Below are 13,143 nucleotides of genomic sequence, written 5' to 3'. Positions count from 1 at the left end.
CCTAGGCTAGAGGCCATTTCTGAATCCCAGCTTTGCCGTATGCAACCTGTCCACACTGATGACTCGCACGATCGTACACTCACTGTGCATGTTCGATTTTTTATTTTTTTCCGGAAAAAATCAAAACGTATGCGTGCGGACGACGCGAAACATAGCTATAAAAAATGATGGCCTTATACTGACAGTAAAGTCAAAATCGATTAAAGTCTGGGCGCAGAATGGTGGTAGAAACCGGCAGCCATTAGCTTGTTCAGTCCACCATGCAGTAAAATTATTGCGTTGTTGCTGCTGCCATTAGCCGATGGGGCTATGGCCGGTGCGAGGAACCTGTCAGCATTCTTTAATAAAAAGGTTTCGCACGAATTTTCATTTGACGTTACAAGAAGCCAAACTTCGGGCGAATCGTTGCAGCTCCGAACTCGAAAGTTGGAGGAAACATGAAAAAATGTTCGCAGTAGGTTTCGCTACCCTTAATCCTCAATCTACCCCTGTCTTGGTTCTCCAGTGCTGGCTTCCCATATTGCAGCCTGTGTTGCTTTATCTCCGGAACTATCTCCGACCTCCTGTCTGGTCGTCTTGGTGACACCAATAATGCCTATTTTGAAATTCAGGCCGTGTCGATGCACCGGATTACAGCACAGGCCAACCCGTTTGTCTGTAGGTACCCTGCCATGGACAATGCAGTGAAAGAGAGTTCTCATCTCAGGTTTCCGCCACTCGCAACACATACATTATCAGGTGAAGACCACTTCTCCAAACAAACACAAGTGCACATGTACATTCTTGGAGCAAATATCATGCAAAACACAAAATTCGCAGAAATGTTCACAAGCCCAGACCATGCGAAATTTCGCTCTGCAAAACCTTTCTCTTTTAAATTATCTTTGAAACTCGGATGTTTAGCCAATAATAAATGTAGAAAGGTCTCAACACGTATCTATATTTCCTTTTCCTTTCTACATTAATTATCTTAGTCAACTGTTTTTGTTAACTGTCTTTATTGACCAACCAGTCTTACACTGAATAAAGCCTTGCATATACTAGTGCAGTAAAACCTGTGACTAACGACCACCCGTTGGGGCCAGAGAAAACGGTCTTTAGTGGCAGGTGGTTCTTTAATAGGTAGAGGTTTGCACCGCACAACCATATCTGGAGGTGAGACCGTCACGGGCCGTGCCTGATGAAGTGGTCTGCAGCAGCAGGCTGGTGACTAGTCATCATGGTTGCCGTTAGTTACAGGTTTGGTTGTAGTATTGTTTGCTAGGGGTGTCTAATATGGCTGTGAGTGTCACAGCACTCGCAGCACTCGCAGCACTCGCAGCACTCGCAGCACACGCAGCACCCGCAGCACTCGCAGCACTCGCAGCACCCGCAGCACCCGCAGCACCCGTAGCACCCGCAGCACCCACAGCACTCGCAGCACTCGCAGCACTCACAGCACTCAGACTAGTACAGGTACAGAAGATCATAAAGTCATGATATTCAATGTTGAATGTGGTGTTCATGTCAACACTCTCTTCATTTCATGCAGAAAATCACCGCCGACACCGTTCTGCATGTGCAATCACTGGAAAGCTTTGCCGTGCTCGACGTACACCAATGTCACAAGGCCAGCAATTGCTCAGCGTGTCGGGTTGATCGTGATTGCGTCTGGATGAAAGAGGGCAGCTGTACTGCATACGAGGCAACGGGGTAAGCAAACAATCAGTTCGTAACTGCGGCTGCTTTGCATGTAGCACTGGCTGTAGCACATGTTGGAGGGTAGGCAGGACTCAGTGTTATGCAACTGCCTTTATGAAGACTATGTCTTTGGGAGTCTTTCCTTAATTTTGGCTGGGGCGGTACCACTTTGGGAGCAAATTTGACTACATTTTTACAGAAATTTTGAGTTTATCAGCAAGGTGGAGATCAAATTTGAACAAATTGTTTTTCGTTGTATCTCTGAGAAAGAACCCGCTCTAAGGGTGTGTTCTTTAAAAATCCTCTCCGAAAAATTCGAGACTCTCCCAAAACTTCGAGAAGTGTTCTTTTATCCTCTTTTAGGAGACTCTCCAAAGTTCTCGAAGCTCTCCGAACACTAGAGGTGATTGAAACTTGGAGATTCCCGCGTTTTGTGGTCAACGCATGCGAACTTCTGCTCAAGCCACACTTTAATCAAGTGTATCAAGCCACACTCCCGTAGCTATGCAGAAGACGTTACTTCGGTAACGTCTGGTGCTAGCCAGTGTCCACACAGCTTTAATTTGGTGTTTGTGGTGGACGGACCTCCGTCTGGCGCTATTCCGTATCTGTCTCGTACCGTACCGTACCATCAAAGACAGCTGGCCACAAACAGCTGGCCACAATACTCAAGTAGGGCTTTCAAATGCAAGATCATAACGTGAAACAACTTGGAAGAATGAGTATGAATGCGAAGTGTATCGGGGGATGCATGTAGAGCGATTGTGCGGGTTTGAATCCCAGGTTATGCCTTGAAAAAATATAGGAGAATTGAAAAATTTATAACATCCCTATGCTTTTTGCCTAGGTCATCAAGGTGGTAGACGGTGTCGTATTACCCTCGACCATACCTGTCCCGTACCGTACCATCAAAGACGGCTGGCCACAAACAGCTGGCCACAATATTCTAATAGGGCTTTCAAATGCAAGATGATAACGTGAAGCAACTTGGAAGAATGAGTACATGTGTGTATGCGGAGTGTATCAGGGTACAGTCAGACCTCGCATAACCGCACACATCCGTTTTCCACAAAAATATCCGGATAGGCGAGGGAACCGGATAATCGAACACACATACTGTATGTAAGCATGGCATATGCTGTACATTTGTAACCAACTATTTTCTTCCGGATGGCGAGGGATCCGGATAAACGAGGACCGGATAAGCGAGGTCTGACTGTATGCATGTAGGGGTATTGTGCGGGTTCAAATCCCAGGTTATGTCTTGAAAACAAAAGGAGAAATGTAAAATTTATAACATCCCTATCCTTTTTTTTGCCTGGGCCATCAAGGCAAAAAAGCATAGCGTAGGGCCCTGAGCTTCCAAGCTCTCTCGTCATGTGTATGTGACATTGCCTTTTCGCATACGCGTAGTGGGTACTTACAGTCATGTCACTCAAGATCGCGGCGGCCCCTTTAGCGCTTCGCATTTGCAAAAGATCTCCGAATTCTTCGAGACTCGTTCCTATGTTAATCCAGTTTTCGACTTCCAGGAGAAATTTCTCCGAGAAGCTAGAGAAATTATAAATGCACCCTAAGGTTTTTATAGGCTTATATTTTGGACGAAATCTAAAACTGTTTTATGAAAAGATGCGTGGAAAAATAACACCGACCATTCATAAAACTATGGTAAAACACGGAGGACAAAATGGTTACGTTGGTGGACAGTTAGTCATAACTCGTAACCTTTTGTCCTCCTTTTTTCACCATAATTTAAATTTTAATTGGCTCGCCATCTGAAACGTTTTTCAAAAAGCAAATTAGACTTAAATCCTGCCACCCAACCCATATCCTTACTGCACTTAATTCCCTTATAAAACTCAACCTGCCGTCATGTTGCCATCTATCCAGTCTCACACTATTTCCCTCTCTTCTTGGCCCCTGGCCATTGTAAGAAACTCATTTTTTACTCTCTACTTGGTCCCCCCCCCCCCCCCGCATCATCAATATTGTCGCTCATCTCTCAGCTTGGTTTTATGCTGCCACTGCTCACTTTAATCCCAATTCCGGTGTGCCACTGCTCACTTTCATCCCAATTCCGGTGTGCCACTGCTCACTTTCATCCCAATTCCGGAATTCCGGTTCGCAATTCAGTTTAGTTACTACTTAGTAGGGCTGAAAGGTCAAGCTAGATTTCAAGGATTTTGAGAGCGACGGGTGGCTGATACCACACCGCATCAAAGTAGAACATCTTGTCACACTGCACAGGAAAGAGCAGCGTGACGCACAAGAAAAAATCGGCTACTGGTACTCGGTGTCAGTTCCATTTTTGCAAAGCAGCCGAGATACTTACCTCGGGGATCGCTCACCTCGGGTTTGCTCGCCAACCTGAGATCGCTGTTCCCTCACCTCCAACTCAATGCTTGGAATATTCAACTCAATGCTTGGAATATTCAACTCAATGCTTGGAATATTCATTGGAATATTCAGCATATCGTGGAGATTTAAAGTACTCCATGCGTGGTCGTTCAAAATAAATTCTTGCAAAGAATGGCGACTGATTTGAACCACACAGGTAGTCGTGCTGCCCGCGCAAAGTCCTGGGGAGGCTACAGAGAAGGCAACCATCACGATCGACTCCTCTTTAGAAAATAACCAGGCAGCGGAGAGGAAGAGATATGAGCTTGCGGAAGCAAGAAAGTCGATCCCAAGCAAGCATGTTTGTCACCAGCGCCGAGAGCAGCGACAGGGAGGACCAAAAAAAGTATGAGCCCTTCCTTGGACAATAAATTCCATTGGCTAGTTGTCATTCTATACTACCTTCCATTGTACCAAGTTTAACCACCTCAGGTGCACGCAGACCAAGTATCATAATACGAGTAGGTCTGGGAGTTTTTGGTTTTTTTGTTTGCATGGCTTAATGCCATCTATCAAGAATCATGGCTTCTAATGCAATGTATTGAGAGGCGAGGCAGGGGAGCTGCTGTGATTCTGAAAGGCTTGCATTTTACGCGGCAATCTCTGTGCTTGGTATTCATGATCGCATACTGTTGTGTACTCCCTGCAGCGTATTTGGAGTAAACTGTCCGAGTGGTAAGAATGAAGATTATGTGTCTCAGTCATAGTGTAGTAATTTTGCCATAGTGCTTGTCAATTGTCTTCTGTGAATGGAAGGCAGAGTTGGTGAGGTGTGTTAATCAGCGGTGAATGCTTTCAGATTTCTTTGCACCTTGCACCTTTGCAACTTGAATCCCTTGTCGTTCCAAGTGCACGTGGAGGAAGCGCGCTGATCAGCTGCATGCATGAGAAAATGACCTCAAAATGCAAAATGTGCTCAAAATGTTGAAAAATGCTGAAAAAAACCCAAAATGCAAAAAAAATGCAAAACATAATCCGGGCAGGCCTAAATTCAGTGCTTCTTGTCCCTTCAGCTACAAGTCATGTTAGAAGTTTAAAAGTCTCGTTACAATATATTTTTTTTGCTGCTGGCCCAGCGATTACCTATTACTGTATATACTATACCCAGGGAGGACTTTCAGCTATGCAAAATTTATGCAAAAGTTGGGCGCCCATCGTCTGTTTGCCTTAACCATTCGTTCTATGGCGAACATGGTCACCTAGACAATACCGTATTTCCCCGTAAGTTAGTACGTACTGTAACACAGTGCATATTGCATATTTGGGCATGCCTCATTCATTGTACCTTGTATGGAGGAATGCCAGTGGTTTGGGAACAGTAGATCGTGTAGTTTAGGTTCGAGCCACCTTGTTGTAAAGCTTTAATCTTTTATCTTGTTTTCATACTTTTTTAGCAGGCATCTGTTACTTGACATCATGCAAGACTCACTGCATTCCTAGTTGGTGCAGTTGCACCACACCTGTAGTCATGGTAGTCACATGCATAGCTCCTGATTGGACAGAGAGCACTCTGGCCAGGTATAAGTAGGGCTGTCACACTTCAGTTCATCCTCTTCCAATTCAGTCTGATTCTGAGTCTACATCTGATCTACAACTGAACTGTGACCTAGTTGTGAGTTTGATCTGATGATTCTCCTTGTCTGCTGCCTGGCCCACTGAGGCCAGGCTACAGTACTTACTTTCCAACTTAGCAGACACATGAGTACTAACTTTCGGGGGTGGTACTATCTTTCGGGGAGTACTTTTTTATCGGGGGTAAATGGCATGCAGTGGGAAGCCTGCGCAACTCTAGTGTCTGTGCATATGATGTACATGTATATGTATGTACTGTACGGTGTCTGTACATGTAGGACGGGTACGAACTTACTATCATTCGGCGGGAACTGTCTTTCGGGGTGATAACCTCGGCAGTGGAAAGTGTATTTTTTATAGGGGGTACTAAGTCATTGGGGAGAACTAACTTGTAACAGGTTTAATCAAACTTGAAAAGTAAGAGGCCTGGTTGAGCGTGCCTCGACCAGTTATATGCAAAATGTGATAGTATACATGTGGCAATGGCGCCAATGAAGGTGCTAATAGACAGGCGTAAGACGCATGAGGTGCGAGGGAGTGTAAAGTTATAGAGAACAGGGGAAAACTGTTACATCATCCCCCTCCTATGGAGAGGAAGGAGCTTATAACCCAAATGCTCAAGTGGAATAGAGTACAATAAGCGCAAACACGTGCGAGACGAAAAAAGGCTTCGCACTGAAGTAACACAATAAGACGACTGAAACTCCATGCAAATAAAAGTGTAATAAGCTCAACAAATGTGTAAGGTGAAACTAGAAGTTCAACTGCAAAACTCAGCGGGCAGAAGCCAAGGTTTTGTACTTCTGAAGTGGAACAATGTCATTACCAGATTCATCCAACAAATAATGTTCAGGCTCCCAAGTGGCATCAGAGTAGCCTTGCCACTTGACTAGGTACTGAAGCTGATTCTGCCGGCGGCGGTGACTGAGAATGTTCTCCACCACATAGCGGGCATGACCATCAAGGTCCGTGATAGGCGGAGGCGTAGGCTGTCTCCTATTAGGAATAGCGTTCTTCTCGTAGGCACGGAGTGCCGACACATTAAATACCGGGTGACAGCGGCTGGTATGAGGCAACTTGAGCTTGTAGGCATTCGGGCCGACCACATGGGTTATAGGAAAGGGGCCAAACCACTTGGGGCGTAATTTATGGGATGGTCGGTCCCGAGCTTCAGGAGTCAGGAGGAAATCCCGGTAGACCATTACCAAATCTCCCACCTTCAGCTTTCCCTCGACCCTTGTCCGATCTGCATAGAAGGCCTGACGAGCTTGAGCTGCCACTAGCGCATCTTGTGAGATCTTGACCGCGTCTTGTCTTGCTTGCAACCAATCAGCTGAATCTCTGCCTCCCTGAATAGGGTTGAGGAAGTCGGGTGGCGCTCTGGGATTTAGACCGTAATTTAAGAAGAACGGTGTGTTTCCTGTAGATGATTGAGTAGCGCTGTTGATAGAAAACTCACAGAGAGGTAGGAGCATATCCCATTTATCTTGTTTATGATTTACAAAAGCCCTCAGCACATCCTCTACTATTCTGTTTACTCGTTCAGTTAGGCCATCTGTCTGAGGGTGATTGGCAGTACTAAATGCTAGTTTCGTTCCTAAGCGATCAAACAATTCCTGAAAAAATGCTGCCGTAAATCTTGGATCACGATCACATACAATACTAGAACTCAAACCATGAAGTCGAAATACATGTTGAATATACAGATCAGCACTTCCTTTAGCGTCAATAGTAGAGGAAGTAGGTGCTAAATGTACACACCATTCTCAGAGTACCATCCGACTTCTTCACAAAAAACACGGGTGCACCGTATGGCGACTTACTTGGCTCAATGAATCCCTTCTCAAGTAATTCTGACAGCTGTGACTGGAGCTCGTCCATCTCTGGTTTCGGCAAGCGGTAGGCGGGTCGAGACGGTGGTCTGGTTCCATCTTCTATCTGGATTTCATGGTCGATTGGTCTCTTCGGTGGAAGCTCATTCGGCAGCTCGTCTGGAAATAAATCCTGGTACCTCTTGAGCAGGTTCTGGATGTCCTGTTGCTCTGATTCCTGGAGTTGTGGCCCGGAACGATTCTCCTCGTTTGCAGCAGTGACCCATGCAAGAAACCCTTCGGCTCCACTCCTCAGGGCATGACGAGCTTGTCGGCCACTGATAAACATGCTTTCCACAGATGGCCGGTCGGCTGTCGGCGGGTTAGCTGAAGGCAATTTGGCAACAAAGGGCTCACCGTCCAACTGAACTTCGTTCGTACGGAAGTTGATACTGGGGTTGTTCCTTGTAAGCCACGGCTTGCCAAGAATAGCGTCGTAGCGAGTCAGGGGATACACAGTAAAGTGCTGTTCCTCACTGAAGCCCCCGACTGTCACCTTTAGCGTGCGTGTGGAAATCTGCGGGACCTCGCTGGTCGAGCCGTCCGCCAATGTTACGCTCAGCATTTCTGAGCTTGCATCCGTGTCAAGATGATGCTTTCGAACAAAACCGTCTGCAATGAAGTCATGCGTCGAACCGGAATCTATCAGCATCACTGCATGGCGACCGCCGATCTTTCCCTGTATGCGCAGTAGGTCGTGTTCAGGTTCATTGCCGACGCTGACGTTGCTGACATGACACCTTTCTGCAACGGGACAATTTCCTACAGCTATGGGTGTCTCCGGCTCCGTAGGTTCCTGGAGAGCAACGTCTTCAACCTCCAGAGCTCCGAACCGGTTAGCGACTGGTACCGGCGTGGGTGCTTGGGTCGTCGCCAGTAAGCGCACCCCCTTTCTTACTGGCGACCAGCGTTTGGGTAGCGCTGTCCACCCTCAGTACAGTCTTTAGCGAGGTGGCCTGGCTTCCTGCAAGCAAAGCAGTGTCCCATTGCTCGCAGTTGGACACGCTCTTGGTCCGTCAGCTTGCGGAGGCCCTGACCACGGAAGCTGGGCACGGAACGCGACTCTCTACTGGCTGGTGGCCCCGACGCCGGTGGCCCTGGCGACTGCTCCACGGTGTTTGCTGCCATGACAGCTTGCTCCAGGGTACGTGGATGCTCACGCATGACCTGTCGCTGGATGTGCGGCGTAAGACCCCTGACGAACAGCAGCGCTCTGGTGTGGTGGTCGATTTCCGGCACTTGCAGGCTGAGGCGAGTGAAAGCAGCAATGTATGCGTCCAGCGACCCGCGCTGCGCTGCGGAAATTAGTCCCATACGCGATGTTTCCTCGTTGTGCCGTGGTCCGTACACATCGCCAAGTGCCGCTTTCAGAGCAGGCCAGTCGGAAAACACTTGGTTAGCTTCCAATGCCGCTATCAACCAAAGACGAGCGTTTCCAGTCAAAAATCCTGCCGCGTAGTCGACCCTCTGTGCCGCATTTGGGAGTGCCAACGACCGTAGGGCCATGTCCATTGTAAACGTCCATTCTTTGAATGTAGCGGAATCTCCTCCAAACACAGGCGGCTCTTTCGTAAGGCGAGGTGTTGGCTCCCACGGTTCCGAGTTCGGATGTATCGTTCGGTTTCCTTGGCTAACGCGCTGAGCGGTCTTGATATCGTTTATCAGCCGAACGACGAGTACGAGGAGCGTAAGCAGAGCGACCAGAACACCTGCCAAAAGCAGAGTAGTAACCATCCTCTGCTACCAGTGTAACAGGTTTAATCAAACTTGAAAAGTAAGAGGCCTGGTTGAGCGTGCCTCGACCAGTTATATGCAAAATGTGATAGTATACATGTGGCAATGGCGCCAATGAAGGTGCTAATAGACAGGCGTAAGACGCATGAGGTGCGAGGGAGTGTAAAGTTATAGAGAACAGGGGAAAACTGTTACAACGGGGAAATACGGTAGTCTATTTATTATTCATATCTTTCCCTCGAGTGGGTCTATTGTTATTAGGCAATTGTCTGTTATCGTCACCACTATAAATAAAATCCAATCCAAAGGACATGTACATGTCTTGCACTGGGTGAGGCTAGGTGAGGCTAGGTGAGGCTAGGTGAGGCTAGGTGAGGCTAGGTGGACGAGGGGTGTGGGTGTGATAGCTTGCCGCAGGGTGGCTGACGGCGTTGTCCACTGTGTTTCCTCCATTGCGTGTGTGTGTAACGCTTGGCCTCTTGGTCACCCGCAGCCATAAATCAATGTAACTATGGACGCTATCCTTGCCATCCCGATGCCACATGCACAGCATCAGCTGATTCATACACCTGTCAATGTAAAGCTGGTTACCATGGAGATGGGAAAACCTGCACCGGTAAGTTGCTAGGGCGTTGCTAGGGCGCTGCTAGGGCAAGGAATGTGAACTGTGTGTGTACGTGGTGCCATGACCCTGCCAATCAGGGCACTTGTCTAAAATAGTTTTCACAACTGGCACGCAATTAACCAAGTTTATCAATGTTCACTTTAGTTGAGCTTAAGTAGACTTTAAGCCTGAATCTTGGATCGTTTTGCGCTCAGGAACCGTGCCGCAAAGTCCATCTAGGCGAACAAGTTGTGTTTGGCCGTTGCTGTATGAATCTGGTAGGGATCCGATTATGCATCTTGCTTTCCCTGCCTGTTTTCAGATATCAATGAATGCTCCAGCTTAGGTACGAATAATTGTCACTCACTAGCAACCTGCACAAACACCCCTGGATCATTCACATGCGCGTGTAAAACTGGTTACCATGGTGATGGTGTTAAATGCCAAGGTGAGTTAGTTGATGCTATGTTCAAAGGTAACTGATATCATAAGCTAACATCTAATTGTCTGGCCCGGCGGAGCCAGTCTGGCTGGTCAGGCCATGGCTGGACCACCAACATGTGTTTGCTGCTGAGGAGGTCATCAACAGCCACCCAGTACATGTACAGTGAAATTTGCTTATAACGACACTCGGCGGGGCATCAGAAAAGTGTCCTTATTTGCCAAGTGTCGTTATACCCGAAGTCCCGTTACCCAATGCTGTAGACAGCAAGCTGTTTCGGCCATAAAGGCCTCATCAGTACAGCTACGAGCTAAATAGGCCGAGTTACCAGCCATGGTGCAAAGGAGGCACCACAGACATTAAGGTAGCTCGTCGCTCTAGCGCCAGAGTGCTCAAACTACAAAAAGTAGCGGGCATTGCAGCAGCACTAGAGCAGCCTACTGAGAGTGCTCAACAAGGCGAAAGCCGAGGAGCGTGATACCCAATGCTGTAGACAGCAAGCTGTTTCGGCCATAAAGGCCTCATCAGTACAGCTACGAGCTAAATAGGCCGAGTTACCAGCCCCGCGAAGTCCCGTTATATGTGTTACAGTTGGATGGGACTTTGCTCTGGGCGTGGAAATTCTGTCATTATTCGCGAATTGTTGTTATATCCGCAGTCGTTATTGGCGAAGTTGACTGTACACAAAGTTCTAGAGGCTAGGGTTTGCCCGGACCAATCAAAAACTGCTTCCAAGGGTCATGAATTATCACAAATTTACTACTTAAATTGTCGGGGTGCACAGTCAAATTGTCTTGGCGTGAGTTTTCTGAGAGGGCTACATTCAGGTAGTTTTCCTTACCAAACTTCACATGCACTTCTTCTGAGGCTGGGTGAGTTTGACCTAATTGAGAGCAATTTGGGCGGGATATTTCACTGAAAGCTGCGACTCGTTCTTGAGTTTTCTTGAAAATGTGGCGCCCTCCTACTCATTTTCGATTTTTTCAGGCAATTCAACAAAAACTCAGTTGATAATCACTAACTTGTGTGCACCCGCACGTGTTTTCCAGGTGTCAGGGGCCCATCTTTCCCACCCATCCGACTCGCCACACCCAACAATGCAACTGAACTAAAGTTATTATATAATTACTTGACACGACAGAGACGGACGCGACGAGGTAAAAACTGAGAACTAAAGAAATGACGACACATCGTGGCAGCATATGAGCATGTGCGCACAAAACCTAAGCATTGTGACCGTGCCACGTGACAATGACCTAATCCACCATAACCAGTCAAGAACACTGGAATGACCTAATCCACCATAACCAGTCAAGAACACTGGAATGACCTAATCCACCATAACCAGTCAAGAACACTGGAATGACCTAATCCACCATAACCAGTCAAGAACACTGGAATGACCTAATCCACCATAACCAGTCAAGAACACTGGAATGACCTAATCCACCATAACCAGTCAAGAACACTGGAATGACCTAATCCACCATAACCAGTCAAGAACACTGGAATGACCTAATCCACCATAACCAGTCAAGAACACTGGAATGACCTAATCCACCATAACCAGTCAAGAACACTGGAATGACCTAATCGACTTTAACCAGTCCAGACATCAATCATAGCCATATGGGATTCCTTGAGCGCCAGCATATCCTCATCGCTAACCAGTACGGCTTCCGCTCCGGCCTGGGAACGCAGAACCTCCTTACCCTACTACACCATCATTGGAGGACCGTGGCTGGACGGGGCGGAGCTATGCGAGTTGTTGCTGTAGATATCGCTGGCGCGTTCGATCGAGTCTCCCACCCAGGTGTGATCCACAAAGCCCAGCAGTATGGTGTATCCGGCATGCTCCTTGCATGGTTGAAGGACTACCTGCTGGACAGGCGCCTGAGTGTCGTCGTTGGTGGGCAGTCGTCCAGCCCACACCGCATCACAGCCGGAGTTCTCCAAGGTAGCTTGTTCGGACCGACGCTGTCCCTGCTCTACATGAACGATGCCGATGACCACCTTCCACCAGGTGTAGATCTGGCCGCTTATGCTGATGACACAACGCTGTTTCAGTGCCTGTCCACCATGGATACCATCAAGAGTACATAACCCCCCAGAGTGTGCAACGCCTGATCCAGCTCTGCATAGGGTCTTGGTCGAGCGGAATCGGATCTTTGCGTCATAATACCGTACACATCTGGGGAACCCGGGAAGTCGCGGGTACTCTCGGATCAAAAACAATGGTGCCCTGCCTCGAGACCGGCCTTGCGCTGGAGTGGAGTGTGGAGTGTGGAGTGGAGTGTACTCATGACATCAGAAGATCCGATTCCGCTCGACCAAGACCCTACACAGAGCTGGGTTGGCGTTGCACACTCTGGGGGGTTATGTACTCTTGATACCATTGACCACAGCTCGACAGTCCTGCAAAATGCCCTCGATGCCTTTGTGAATTGGGGCACCAGCTGGAGAATTGCGTTCGAGCAAGCCAATAGTCCCTCCATGACTATTGACCATCACCGCCCCGCCTGGGACCTACCAGCAGTACAGTTTGCGGGTGTCCCCCTGAATGGAGAGAGTAACCTCAAGCTTCTTGGGGTGACCTTGGACAGCCAACTTTCTCACCGCAACCACATCCGTACGGTCGCCATCAGAGCACACCAGCGTCTCGGGCTCCTGCAGAAGGCCTCTCCGCTCCTGGATTCTCGCAGCCGAGCTACAGTGTACCGTGGGTTTGTATGCCCAGTAATGGAGTACTGCCCATTGGTCTGGATGGGCGCACCAGATTGTCACTTGATTGGCCCCGGCGCAATGCTGCAAAGCCTGTCTGTCCGACGCATGGTAGCTGCTTG

The 13,143-nt window shown here is 48.1% G+C and overlaps 2 protein-coding genes across 2 annotated transcripts in view; both read left to right on the top strand.

Moving 5' to 3' along the window:
- Nucleotides 1-13,143, top strand: part of LOC135825908 (fibrillin-1-like) — a 289,285-nt gene that overhangs the window by 65,235 nt on the left and 210,907 nt on the right. The window lies entirely within an intron of this gene.
- Nucleotides 1-13,143, top strand: part of LOC135825909 (uncharacterized) — a 60,905-nt gene that overhangs the window by 22,565 nt on the left and 25,197 nt on the right. The window contains exons 8-11 of the mRNA XM_065338545.1: nt 1,532-1,692; nt 4,727-4,752; nt 9,748-9,870; nt 10,181-10,306. Of these exons, the coding sequence (XP_065194617.1) occupies nt 1,532-1,692; nt 4,727-4,752; nt 9,748-9,870; nt 10,181-10,306 (436 nt within the window). The remainder of the gene's footprint in view (nt 1-1,531; nt 1,693-4,726; nt 4,753-9,747; nt 9,871-10,180; nt 10,307-13,143) is intronic.

The sequence above is a fragment of the Sycon ciliatum genome, chromosome 10 (assembly GCF_964019385.1).
Source record: "Sycon ciliatum chromosome 10, ocSycCili1.1, whole genome shotgun sequence".
NCBI classification, from domain to species: domain Eukaryota; kingdom Metazoa; phylum Porifera; class Calcarea; order Leucosolenida; family Sycettidae; genus Sycon; species Sycon ciliatum.
This window is presented reverse-complemented; position numbering and strand designations above follow the sequence as displayed.